Source organism: Poecile atricapillus, chromosome W (genome assembly GCF_030490865.1).
Source record: "Poecile atricapillus isolate bPoeAtr1 chromosome W, bPoeAtr1.hap1, whole genome shotgun sequence".
In the NCBI taxonomy this organism is placed as follows: domain Eukaryota; kingdom Metazoa; phylum Chordata; class Aves; order Passeriformes; family Paridae; genus Poecile; species Poecile atricapillus.
In genome coordinates this window covers 15,309,717-15,323,281 of record NC_081288.1, presented here as the reverse complement: position 1 = coordinate 15,323,281, position 13,565 = coordinate 15,309,717, and the positions used below count along the sequence as shown (strand labels likewise).

Sequence of the window (13,565 nt, the reverse complement as noted above, 5' to 3'; positions counted from 1 at the left end):
AAGTTTAATTTCCAGCCCATCACTGCTTACACCTTATATGGCAACTTCCTTTTAAAACAGGAGCATAACTTCCCATCTCTGCTCTTACCAACATTACCACGCGCGATACAAGGATTTTAATCAACCCTTGTGTGCAGTCCAAGTTATGGCATAACTAATAATTCTTAACCTCTTGTCCTGTCTACAAAGTAAATGGTTCTTAGTCATAATGATGTTTCTCCTGCAGAAGACCAGATTTTATACTGGGAATAAATAGTAATAAGTACATTTTTTCTAAAGTTCTCCCTGATAATGATAGGATATTTTAATTTAATTAGACTGGGAAATAAGAGCACAAAGCCACTAAAGGAAATGGACTTTAGAGTGTTATGTAGGGCTACGTGTTTTTACATCGTGAAGGCTTATAGCTACAGGCACTGACAGCTTGGTCTAAATTAATTAAGCAGCCAGACATGCAGAAAAGAAAAAATAGCACTAGCAGGGCAACAGTGGATGTGTGGGTTGCAGCATTTGGGTTAAAGCACTTCCTGAATGCATGATAACCACATTTGCTCAGAAGCCAACACAATAGCTCTGGACATTCCCTATGAGATTTTAAATTCTGGGCTTTTTTGTGTGTGTGTGTGTGAGCAATTTCTTCACCTCTCTTTTGCTCTGCTTATGTTCATAAGAAGTTACTCTTTGAGCAGCACCCCACAGTCTGAAGTCAGGCACCTGTTTCTGAGTTCATGTTTTACAGCAGAGCACAGAAGCTAGACAAATTCACACATGGATTTTGAAGGGAAGAAACAGGATTCTGAGTGCAATAAGGCTGTGTTCAAACTCCAGCTCTCTTCTTTTTCTTTTTCACTTAGGGCAAGTGCAGAAGCACCACCAGGTACTCTGCTCAGACAGGGCAGTGGGAAGACCAGTGCAGCTGCTGTACAGCCACTCAGACCACCACGGTGACGATCCCCCTGCGGTGTCCCAATGGGACCATGGTGCAGCACTACATCCCTTCTGCCTCGCTGTGTGAATGCCATGCTCGCAAGTGCACACCATGAATATTGCCCAGAAGCCCAGTTGCTTAATCTGAAGCTTTATGATGGAGGAACTTCACAATGCAAGCCTCATTTTCTTTGTACACTGCCTTATCCATTAGAATCCTGAATAATTGTATCGACACAGCAAACAATAAAGCTTACCAGCACAACAGAACACAGTCTGATTCATCTTGGGGTGGATTGTAGGAGGGAGATTCCCTTCATTACACTGTGGAAATTAATCTACATTATTGAAAAAAACCCAAAAGGAAAACCCCAAGTAAATCTTGCTTGGAAGCAGTTGCTTATACTTAACATTTCCCAAATAATTTAGTATTGCCTGCAGCGACATTACACTTTCATTCCCCATTTCAGCCCTTAGTGACACACTATGGACTTTTAATTTTTTGCTTTTTTTCATCCCATTCTTTTCAGGGAGTACAGTAATTATGGGATAAGGCTTCAGAGTAAGAGTAGGATGTTCCTGGTACACAAGCAATACTGGTTGTAGCTCAGACAACCAAATGTATTTCTGTGGTACATATACATGTTTCTCCTGAAGCTGAATGCAAAAGAAACTGTGTGTTGGGGACAGACTATGTAAATTCTGCTAGTCCTCAGGACTTGTGTACAGGATTAAGGACAGCTCTTACTTCAGCCCTTGTCCAGACCAACTTGAGGAGAAAGCTCAGTGTTTATCTCCCTTATTTCCATGTGCCTGAACTTCACCTGTTGCATTTGTTCCAAAAATTGGAATTAATTTAGAGGCAGAATTTGCAGTGTCAGGTTTAATTTAACTACTGCTGCAAGGCATATATTTACAAGGATTTAAATTCTACTTTCTCTAATTGGGCCATGGAACACAAAAGATTCTCCAGAGTGTTGTTGGTCCTGGGGGAATCTTGCGTCACTGAAGCAGTTTCATTGGGAAGTACTAATTTCTTAAAAATATGAGAGAGGGAGGACTGTTATTTCCATGTGTATTTTTGAAAGACAAGAATTATTCAAGCTTCATGTTTAACTAAAAATTTTAAAATAATGAATGGCATTATGACATGGTTAAATGGGCCAATGCATCTCCTCATATGCAAGGAAAGCTCCCTTTGGGAATGTCCTGGTTTAGGGCAAATTTGGGAGAGAACCTCCAAATGGAGTCCACCCAGAAAAGCAAATCCAAGCAGCCCCTCCCCCCAACTGGATCGGGAAAAGAGATTTCCTAGGAGAGAAGTGGAAAAAAACTGTTTAACAGAAATTGAATAATATTAAACAATAAAACCTCTCACTGTTCGATGAAATGGCAAATCCAGGAAAAAGTCCTTTTCATGTGGTGTAGCTCAGCTTGCTCAGTCTCTTATCACTGGAAAGGCCCAAGCCCCGATGGGCCACAGGCATGAGCTCCCAGGGTTTGGCTGGGTTTTCAGTCCAGAGCAGGTTTGCACAGATCCAAGAAAAAAAAAGAACCAGGGAACTTCTCTGCCTCAGTGAGCTGAAACTAACTAAAAGCAAAGGAGAAAGCTCTGTCCTGCTGTCTGTCCGTGCTGCAGACAACACAGTCCAGGAGCAGGATGCGGGGAAGTGATGCTTTTTTTCAATACAAACTGCAGCTTCTTTTTCTCTCTCTTCGCTCTCAGAGCCAGTCTTACAGGTGCAGAACTTAATGTGTAACATAAACCAGGTGACTGGGGATACAAGCATCATAAAGTCACCCCAGGACAGGGAACAAACAAAAACTCCTTTGGTTTGGATGTAAAAGGTTAGTTGCATTCCTTTTTTAGAGAAACCAGGCAGAGACAGAGACAAAAAGTTCCAGGCTTGGGTTTAAAGGTGGTATTCACAAAGGTGATCTCACTTTTCAGTGGTCCAAAATGCTGTCAGTTCTCCAAACTGGCCAGCTATTGGCCTGATCTCAAGCAGAGAAGAAACTCCCAGCAGCCTCTCTCAGAGGAGTCACTTCTGTGGATATTTCCCACTTTTTTTCCTAAATGCCGAGCTACCACATGCCTGCTCCTTCTCTCTTGCCAGTCAGCTGTGGATTCAACACACCCTGAATTGTGAGCCCTTTTTGTTTTTATCATTATTTCAAGACATCCTTTATTGCTGCACAGAGTAGAAGTGCAGGCCTTCTATGCATCTCTGTGTCTTCTGCTATAGGGTACAATAACGCTGGAGAGAGAAACACAGTTTTAATTGGCACCAGCTGCACTTGCTGCAGTAGATTTGTCACCAGTTTACTTCCACCCTCACACCGGTTCCTTCCTGTAGCTGCCTCAAGATATTAAGCTTCCTGACAGATGGATTTGGGTCAGTCAACAGTTCATCTGAAGCTGAAGCTCAGCAATTCAGGAATCAGCAAATCAGGAATAGCAACCTGCAACATCAGAAGGGGCAGAGAGAAGGGATGGATTTGGAGAAAAAGGTAAATGTCATCCTCTTCCACTTACCATGGCTGGGATGTCCCTTTGTTTCATTCTGTGCCCTTACCCCGATTGACCCTTCTTAGCTTGTGAAAGCTGACAGGATTGCAGCCTAAGGCTTTGTGGCTGCAGACAGGTCTTCTAATTAGATAATTGATTGTATGAGTCAGTGCAATGCAGCCCATGAGGAGAGCACTTACTGGCTTTACTTACAGCAGGGAGTTCTGGTGACTTCGGTGTGGTCTAGATGTTACTCAGGCCTGACTACTACCTGTGTATTCCAAGCCCCCATCATGAGCAAGGCCAGAAGGATCGTCCTTGACAATCCTGTTGTAGAAACAGACTGGCAGGAAAGAAAAAGCAGAAGGGAATGTTATACCATCTCCTTTCTCAGGCTGAAGAGATAAATACATTTTTGACTTTGACTCTCTGGCATGAGAATCAAACTTTTTCAGGCAGTCTGCCGCAAAAGAACTGTCTGTCTTTTGCCTATGGACCCAGTGGGCTCAGACCTGTTCTGTGCAGGTTTCATTGCCTTTTACACAGGCAGATCCAATTGGTGCAATTCCAATACTTTTAGCAGCATTCCTCCCTGGCAGGAGTGAAGAGCACAGTCCTGCCTACAATCAAGTATGCCAGCACATCACACAGTACTCTACATCTGACTGCTCCACTGGCATTCTCCAGCAGAAGCCAGGCTTTGAGGAATGTTGTTTCCCAAGTCATACATACTGTTTGTGAGCCTTGATGGGTTTGAACTACCTTGGTCTTTAACTTTCCACCAATGATTAGGAGCACATCCCACTGTTTCAGAACACCAACTGGATCGTTGAGTATGTCACAGGATAGATTTACAGGAATGCTGAATGGATTTGGGGAGGAGTCTTATATAACTCTTTAATTATTCAAAGCATCTAATCTTTCTGCTAAATTTACAGACTTGCAAGAACCACTCCTCTACAGCAGGTGAAACACAATCGAGTATATTGGTATTATTTGTCACAACTCTGCATTATCAATTAACACCATACCCAGGTACCTCAGGAAAGATAGTGATGCCAAGATATGATTTTCTCAGTTGGAAAGTCTTAAAAATAGACTACTTCCATTCTAAGCAGCTGGAGATTGCTTCCTCTCATATTGCTGTGTATATTATTTATTACCTGACCTAAGTGTATTACCTGTAACACACCCATCCTTACAGCTTATAGAAGCTGGTAATTGAAACCTACGCAGCCAGAGCTATAAGTCCACAGGGACCCCAGCAGGACCTGGCTCTACATTCCTATACTGTTCCAGAATAAGCCAGGATTTGCCTTTCTGGTTTTCAGCTTAGTTGAAGCAGAAGAGATTGTGGATGGAAAATAGCAAAAGCTTTAGAAAGTTTTCATTTCTGTCTCCCTGAGATAGGTGTAGAAAGCGGGAGATTTGTTCCCTGTATAGGAAACAGATTAATTGTTTTTAAAACCTCTGAAAGATGTTCTGAGGGTAACATAAGATACTAGCAGGGTAAAAAAGTATTTGATATCTGTTGATATATTGGTCAGAAGATAAGAAATGCCAAAGTAGGGTCCAAGAAGAGTGGGGTGTTCTAATGAATTTAAAACCCCATGTAAATTTCTTAGTCTTTCTGGGAAAATTTTACATCACCCAGCCCAAATTTGGGACACAACAGCTGCACTGCTCCCTTTATGTATTCAGCATGCTTGATAGCACAACCAGGGTGCACCAGCACATCTCTTTGTGACAGAGACAATTTCTACCCTTGCCAACCATGACACAGTGTACTATCCTGATTCACAAGGTCATAGAACCACTGGACTTTATTCAAGCATTGAATTAATCCATTTTCCCCCATCACACTAGATAAACCACCATAGTATCATAAATAGGCTAAAAGAAGAAAAAGATTTGGGCTCAAATTAGTTACATCTCCCTCCAGTTATCATTAGCAAATGATAGCAAAAGTCCTTTCTTAAATAGCATTGGTCATCAACAACTTTTCTTCCCTATACATTACTTAAATTGCAAGGTGAAGGCTAAGCAGGATCCATCACCTGTTCTGATTAGACAGTTGATTACAAGATAAACTCCTGAATATTTCATGCAGGAATGACAGGGCATTCAGGCACTGAGGTAACTGGAGTACTTGAAACAGAGCCTTATAGAAAGCTTTCTACACTTACCTCCTACCTGGAAGCACTGTGAAGCTTTGTATATAGAAAGACACTCTTCCCCACAGAAACCACCTCCAAGACAACCTGATTCTTGAGTGCTGGTTCTTTGGACAGAACTGGCTCTGCTGTAGAGCCCTGGTTCTGCACTAGCCTTTTTCCTTCCTCTCCACTGCCTTCTGGGAAAAATATGCCTCTTATTACCTTGCTTCTTGTGGCATTACGGAACATGAAGACAAAGTGCTGAAGTTCCAGCAGAGAATTGCCACGGCCCCTCAGGTCATGGGAGCTTGGTCTCTCTCCCTCCATGACGGTAATCACTAAACCAGGTGGTCTCACTAATTAGCTTCAGTTTGTGGTTTGCTTAAAGCAGGATCAAGGCAGGATGGAAATAGCTGCTGGTGTTGTTCCTTCCTTAAGCCAGTGCAGAAGCAGATTGTGCACGGCATAGCCACATCCTATTTTAGTACTGACGCAACTTCCAGCCAAACCTCCAGGCAACATGGAAACACACGCGCCTGGTAAGTTTATTCTGTTTTATTCTTATTGCTGCCTATGAAATGGGATAGGCCAAAACGGGGTGGAGAACAAAGAAAGGAATACTTTGAAAGGACTTCTCTGTCTTCTTTTAGGACATTAAAAAAAGAGAAAAATCTGCAACCCAGTTATATACAGAGAGCTCAGAGATAAAGCATGCAGAGTTCATTTCTCCTGAAGCCTCAGAAGTGCAGCTGTGGGTCAGTGTTGTGATCCATATGGAAAAGACAATCACTAGACAAAGGCCTTGTGCTGGTCTTCTGCTGTTTCCACCTGCATTCGCCTTATTGCAGTGCAACTGTGGGTAGTGAGCAATATCCTTTTCCAGGAGAAAATGAGCAGTCCTGAGCTCTCAATTCCCATAAAAAAAGAAGCAAATCTGCCAGTGCATAAAACTTTTGTGCTGGAGTTCCCAATATACAAGTTTAGAATAACTTTCAGTGCTGATGTTGAGTCATTGTTCTTTTGCTGTCACAGTTAAAAGCTCTGTGGTTGTTTCCATGTTATCCTATTGCTTCTGCAGCTGTATCTCTGCTGTGAACTTCAAACTCCTTGTTTGAATAATAGGATAGAATTTGACCATTAAGTTTTAGCTGTCTGGTATTTCTCCCTTTTTAGTTCAAGAACTGTTTAGGTGTTTAGACCCCTGCTGCTTAACTGCTTCTATTAAAATCATCCCCATAACTAAACTCAGAATTGGATGGTTCTCTTTATAAAGAATATTTCTTCTCTAATTATATTCTGGAGGTGGGAAGGCAAAGGATATCTATGTTATGTACAGCCAAATATAAAGGAATTCTTCAAAGATACTGAGTCCTGCCTAAGAGATTCTCCTGCTGGGTGTTGTGGAGGCTCAGAACATTTCAAACTGAGTGTTGGCATGAGGTTCAGAGAGGCAGATGCACCCAGGCTGTCTGGATTAGTCCAGCATTAGTCAGGATTTGTTGTTTGGCCCTTTCTACCTGCAGTCTGAGAGGTACTGTGTGAGCCCTGAACACACAGGCTGAAAATTAGGTGGCATTAGGGACAAGCTAAACAGCCTTGTCTGTCTAATTCCTGTATTCTTAAAAGGCACTGAAATGGTGGTTTTGAAGACACAGTGGAGGAAATCATGCTTTGCTGTAGTTGTGTTGAAGTTGGTGGAGATGTGCACATGAAGTAATTTTGGCATGAGCTGAGCTACTTCATCTATATTCAGAGCTGAGAAGTCATTATTTACTGAGAGCCTAAAGAGCACATGTATAACCATGCTGCATATTTTTTGTGTATATATATTTATATCCTTTGACATAGATATGTTTGAGTAAAGCTACAAGGAAACAGTAAGTTCAAGTAGGTTTTTTTACATTCCTGTGTGGGGGTTGGAGTTTGCTAATCAATGTTCCTAAATTGCAGATGTTTTGAAAAGCCTTGCAGAGGAGCACCCTTCTAACTGTGGTGTCTTTCAGAAATGTAGATTCCTTCTGATATTTAACTGGAAAGAGGAGAAGATAAATGAAAACAGTTCCCTGTCTGTGCCCTGGATGACCAAACCACTTGCAGCGTATTCTGCAAGTAGCTGTGCTATGATCTGATCATCTGGACTACTCAGCTCAGTTAATTGGCTGTTACTCAGGATTTAATACAGAGCTCCTAATAAGGCAGACTTCTTTACTGACTCTTTTACAAGCAGTGTTGTCCTTTATCACACCCTCTCAGTCCTTCCACTTTTGGTAGTCTGTGCAACTTCTTCATGGTGGCACTTTGGACAAGGACCTGTGAGGTCAATTGCTGCACATGTGGCCAACCCTTAAGTTTGCAAAAAGCTGAGGCAAAGGAGTGCAGAGAGCTGAGTGAGTAGGTGGTGACTGGCTGTAAATTGGCACTGGAACTGGAGCTAGTCACTGATCTCTGTCCACACACACACATACCCCTTTTTTCTATCTTTGATACTAATTCCTCCAGAACACTTACAGAATGAGAACATGTAAGGCCAGATGTCATAAAGGCTTACAGGGTAGAGTGAGGTCAGGCTGCATCTGAAGCAGAAGCCCCTGAGGCACTGCTGTACCACAGGCAAGAGCTGTCAAACATGGAATGCATGCAAAATAAAACATTTTGTTTCAATTGGTCTAATTTGGGAAGATGAAAAGCTTTTGGGAGGAGTCTTCCAGATATGAATATGGCAACTGCAATTCCATCAAAAAACTTACTCTAATTGGGAGTCCCTGACTGCCTCACCAGTTTACCAGTGTTAATCTCAGGTTCGTGACATGGTTTCTGGAGGTTAGGAAGCATAATGGAAATGAAATCATGTTATTATAAATGAACAGCAGCTTTTTTCCTAGGCTAGTTAAAAGGACTGGAAAGAAAAAGAGGTCTTTAATTGACTGTGTAAAGGTCTTGTGAGATATCCCAGACTCAGTCTGAAAATACTGGCAAAACATTGTGTGTGGCCTTTGGGAATGAAACCTTTGCTTATTAATTATTTTCCTTGGAGTTTCCCTTGTGGCATCATTATGTGCTTCATTAAAGTGATCCAACCACGTGTCTACCCAGGAGATCAGACAGGGAAGACTGGTGAGTCAATCTGTTGTAGTGTTCAAGTGCTGCTGAACCCTAATCTGGTATTGATAGGAGACATAAGAAAATTCATAACATTTAGGGGTCAGACCCCCTCCTCCAAGCATTTCCTTCTTTAGCATTCCACTGTCTCCTCTCTCAGAACGTGGTGGTGGGGAAGCATTTTGAGTCTGAGTATAGGGGATAGAAGAGGCTCAGCTAAATGAGGGGGAAACAAAATCTCCAGACTTTAGCAGTACACAATGGATGTGGTGACTCCCTGGATAGATGGGAGGTGTTATTTCTTCTTCCTGGAAAAAAATCCTGACTAGACAGAGGCAGTGATGCTTTGTCTCTGTAGTGGTGATGGTGCTGACCATGTGGGCAGATGTGTACAGGGTGTCTTCTCCTGGGTATAAAACACTAATGCTGGAAGTACCAAGAGATGGTTTCTCCCTCCCAGTAAGAGCTTCTCCAAGAGAACGAGAGTATGGATCAGTCAACCCCGTTTCAGCTGTGGCACCACTAGAGGGGGAAAGAGTATGAAACATTTCTCTGTCAAAACAGTTTCTGTATCCACTGGTTTTTATCAGCATTTTTCACTGTGCTACTGCCTGTATGGAACTGACCTGTTGGAGCAAGGAGGCCTCCAAGAGGATCAGCAGGATGGAGAAGCTCTGCTGTGAAGAAAGGCTGAGAGAATTGGGATTGTTCAGCCAGGAAAAGAAAAGGCTTTGGGGTGAGCTCATTGCGACCTTCCAGCACCTGAAGGGAGCCCACAGGAAAGGTGGAGAGAGACTCTTAACCTCAGGGTTAGGACAGAAAAAGAGGAATCACTTCACACTGACAGAGAGCAGGGTTAGATTGGAAATCTAGAAGAAATTCTTCTGTGTGAGGGTGGAGAGGCCCTGGTACAGATTACGCAGAAAATCTGTGGCTGCCCCATCCCTGGAAGTGCCTAGGGCCAGGCTGGGATCGGGCTGGGAGCAACCTGGGCTAGTGGAAAGTGTCCCTGCCCTTGTCACTGGGGATAGAACCGAGATGATCTTTCAGGTCTCTTCCAACCCAGGATATTTTTATGATTCTTTCTTGTGATGATTTCCGTCCTTTACAGACCTTCCATTTTTCTGCACTGTGACCGTGTAATCTGTCAAACACAAGAAATGCGGAGCATGTGTAGAAATTCCAGATATTAGCCCCTGAGACCAGAACATGTAGGTATAATCTAAGGTATACTTCATGAGGATTTCACATGTGTAAAGAGTACTTTATGAAGAATGACCATGATCCACAAGTTCGTACCTCTACCTGATGCCACTGGATCTGTTCACATCACTAGAAATGAATAGTCCCCATTCCATTAGGGAACCATCTGCATAAAACCTGCTTTGTGTATTTATCTCTCCTTCTCAGACTTTACTCTACCCTCCTCACACACAACTCTCAATGGACGGAACGCAGCAAAATCAGCAGAGGACTCTTTTTCAGCCTACAACAGCAAATATCTCACTGTTCCTCAGAACCGGACTTCCTGGCACAAAAGCGGGACCAGTGGAGCTCTTGAAGCATCAGTGGTGTCCTACAGAAGTTCTGTAAGTAGGATTTCATGTTCATTGACCTACCTTAAGTGCATTTGGGATTATGAAGAGGCTTGGAGCAAGGCGCACTCTCCTTTGTGTTGGTTAAATCAGAACAGGGAGAAGAATCTTTATGAGGGAAGTGATACCACAACCTCAGGTGGTTCATTTGTCTCTCTGTGTACAGCAAGAATTAATTTCTGCAGTAAACTCACCAAACTTTTCTTAAGTGCTTACTTTAGCCAAAATCCTTCAGTGCAGGAATGGAGGGGGTTGCTATTACCCCCAGTGGCAAAAAAGATCTGCAGGTTGATCACTAAATCGGGTGTGCCTGTGCCAGCCCTGAGCCAGCTGTGCCCAGGTGGGGCTGGATTGGATTGATTCCCATTGGAAGTGTGGTGTGGCTGTAGTCTTCAGAGTAGAGCTGTCATTACAGGAGGCACCTTTTGGGATGTATTTGTAATGATATATTTGCTATCAGACCACTAGAACAAAATAGTTTTGAAATGCTGATCCTACCTTCCCATATTCTTATTCCTTGGTGTGACGGCTTCTTGTCTCGGAAACATTAAGAAGCAGTGAAAGCAGGACCTAAGCTGGTAATTTAAATCACTGTTTCTGACTTTTGCAGTGGCTGTGAGAGGGGAGGACAGAAAGATCTTGATAGGTCCTTCAGAGACGTTTTTGAAATTGCGACTTTTTTTTATTCCTCCCTAAAATGTTTTCTTGTGCCAGAATATCTCATGGTAAGGCAAGCAATGTACATTTAGGGGCAGGAAATGTCTTTAGTGAAATCTGTGGGAATTTTATTTTCTGTGAATTGGACACCCATAATTATGGGGATGGCACCTCGCTGTCAAGAGTGAAGAAGAGTCCACAGAGAGGGAGTCACTGCTGGCTCTCCTCATCCCTTGTGTAACTCCAGCAACCCCAAGTGTTGCTATGGTGCCATCTCAGGTGACTGGGATGTGGCAGGTGGCTCCACACAGTAACAAACAGGAAAACCTTGGAATGATTTTCATATTCTTCTTGTTCCCCCTCCTGCTTCTTGTTTCTGCTTCTTGTTTGTGCTTCTTGTTTCTGCCCACACTCTCCAGTAAGGGAGGAGAGGATGCTCAGAGCTCATTTTCTCTAGAGCCAGCTAATGCATTGCCTTGTGCCAGTGACCTGCTGCTGGTGACATCATTCCTTCTGCACTGTATAGCCTGAAACTCTCTGGGAGGGACACTAGAAATCTGCCACGGGTTTTTCCTCGCCAGGGCAGAGATGGATCCGGGAAGTTTGCATGGGCTGCCCGTGAGTATTATGTAAAAATGTATCCAATCAGGAAATGAGGAATTGCAATAAAATGCTGTTTCACAAGTAGTTTTATATTCTACCAGGACACAATGCTGTGTGTAATTTTGGATATGCCTAAAGGGACTGTATATATACTTTAGATGTGAAGGGTGTGGCAAGTGTGATGTGCAGAACAGACTATTTGGTGGTAGTTTTGTGAAAGGATGAAGGATGTAGCATGCATGTAAACCCAAGATTTTTTTTTGTGACATGACAACTGAAAGCTACTTTGTGGAAAACAAAGTGAAGCAAAACAATGAAAAATAAGAGTGTGGTGGTGTTGATGAATATAATAATATGCACATTTATAATAATACATTCGTAAATTTGTGTTGTGTTAACAAACAAGATAAATTCCATACAGCAAGTGGTTAACTTTGCATTCAGCACTACCAGCACACATAAGGAGGGGAGAAAAAGAGAGAAAGAAACCTTTGACTGGTACCTGTCAAGATTTTTGCTTGTACAGTCACCTATGGGAACCATAAATGTTTGGAATTGGGTTATAGGATGATTGCTTTGGATCAGGTTGACCCTTGCTTTTATCCCATCACTGGAGGACTGGTGTAATTCCAGTGAATAACGGTCTAGAGAGCTCTCTGAAGGGCTTTACACTGTAGCATTGTACTGGAAATGGTGGCTGGAAACAGTTTGGAAAACTCATGGGCTGCCTTAATGAGTGGGAAGTGCAAGTGAATGTGTCAGTGCCAGACTTCCACATGAAATGCTGCAGAATTCCCATCCAGGCTAGAGAGTGATGGCAGGATTACTGTAGGAGCTGCATCCCAGAAGGGTTCTGAGAGGGAGATGATGGAGCAGGGATGGTCTGAGGGGCTGACGGTGCAACGTGGGTGGTTTGAAGGATTTTAGCCACGGATTCCCTTTTGCAGTGTTACTGGTCAGTCACACAGTCTTTTCATATGTTAAAATACAAGCTAGCACTGCTAGCCATTCATGGGACACATCCTTTCTAATCCCTGCTATTTTCCAAAGTGTTTCTGTCCAGTCCTGCCCTTCTGGACCTTAACCTGCATTAAAGATATTTCTGCTATTCTGGCTAAGATCGTTTCTTCCCTTCCGTCACCGTTTTTAGTTCCTTTCCCTGTCTGCTTTGCTCCACAGCACATGGCACATGGTCCGTAATGTAATCCTTATTCTCATTTCTCTGTACCCTTTCAGAATGTGGGTGTCCTCTCCCCTTGGTCTGTGCAAGTGCAGAATAGGGCGACAGAGTTGGGGTGTGCTTCTGTACTTGCCCTTCCCTAGGGATGCCATGTGTTGGGTTAAACTGAACTATGTTTAGGTCAGAGGAGGAATGAAGTGAGACTGGTATGCAAAATAAATATTTGTAGGTCATACCTGGATTGTTCATGGCTTCCTGTGCTCATGTGGAGATAGACCCCCCCACCTACTTGGGCTTTTTGGCTTTCTTGTCTGTGTGACTCCTGTGTTTCTCTCCCAGATTATCAACAACTACCTGGAAGCGACCCAGGGAGGGGTGAGGGACAGGGCCTCCCCGAGTGGCCTGCACTTCAGGGACAGCAAGAGGAAGGTTGACTACGTCTTGGCCTACCACTACCGCAGACGCCTGGCCCAGCACGCCCCCAGCGCAGCCTCCCCGGAGCCGAGGCGTGGATCTGCCTCTGCAGCCCTGGTTTCGAACGGAGGCACCAGGAAGGGCCATGCTGAGCCCCAGCAGCAGCAGCAGGACGATGGCCAGCGTGCCCTGCGGGAGTGGCCGGGGCTGCCGGGCCTGGAGGTGGTGGAGCTCAGCCCGCTGGATGCCCTGGAGGAGGAGAGGCGGCTGCAGCGGGAGGAGTATGAACACAACCTGCTGGAAGCAGGGCTGGAGCTCGAGAAAGACCCTGAGGTAAGAGGGGGAGACTTGCTCCTCATATGTGGCATTGGCTGTCCTGATGGATAATGGCCGCTTTGCATGCCCAAAATACAGTATGAAGGTAA

At 43.8% G+C, this 13,565-nt stretch overlaps 2 protein-coding genes across 2 annotated transcripts in view; both read left to right on the top strand.

The window, feature by feature from the left end:
* Nucleotides 1–1,210, top strand: part of LOC131591380 (von Willebrand factor-like) — a 126,631-nt gene extending 125,421 nt beyond the window's left edge. The window contains exon 52 of the mRNA XM_058861995.1: nt 855–1,210. Coding sequence (XP_058717978.1) covers nt 855–1,043 — 189 coding nt within the window. The 3' untranslated portion in view covers nt 1,044–1,210. The remainder of the gene's footprint in view (nt 1–854) is intronic.
* Nucleotides 1,211–6,071: 4,861 nt separating this feature from the next.
* LOC131591757 (anoctamin-2-like) overlaps nt 6,072–13,565 on the top strand; it is a 159,477-nt gene continuing 151,983 nt past the window's right edge. The window contains exons 1-3 of the mRNA XM_058862788.1: nt 6,072–6,131; nt 10,102–10,280; nt 13,066–13,473. Coding sequence (XP_058718771.1) covers nt 6,113–6,131; nt 10,102–10,280; nt 13,066–13,473 — 606 coding nt within the window. The 5' untranslated portion in view covers nt 6,072–6,112. The remainder of the gene's footprint in view (nt 6,132–10,101; nt 10,281–13,065; nt 13,474–13,565) is intronic.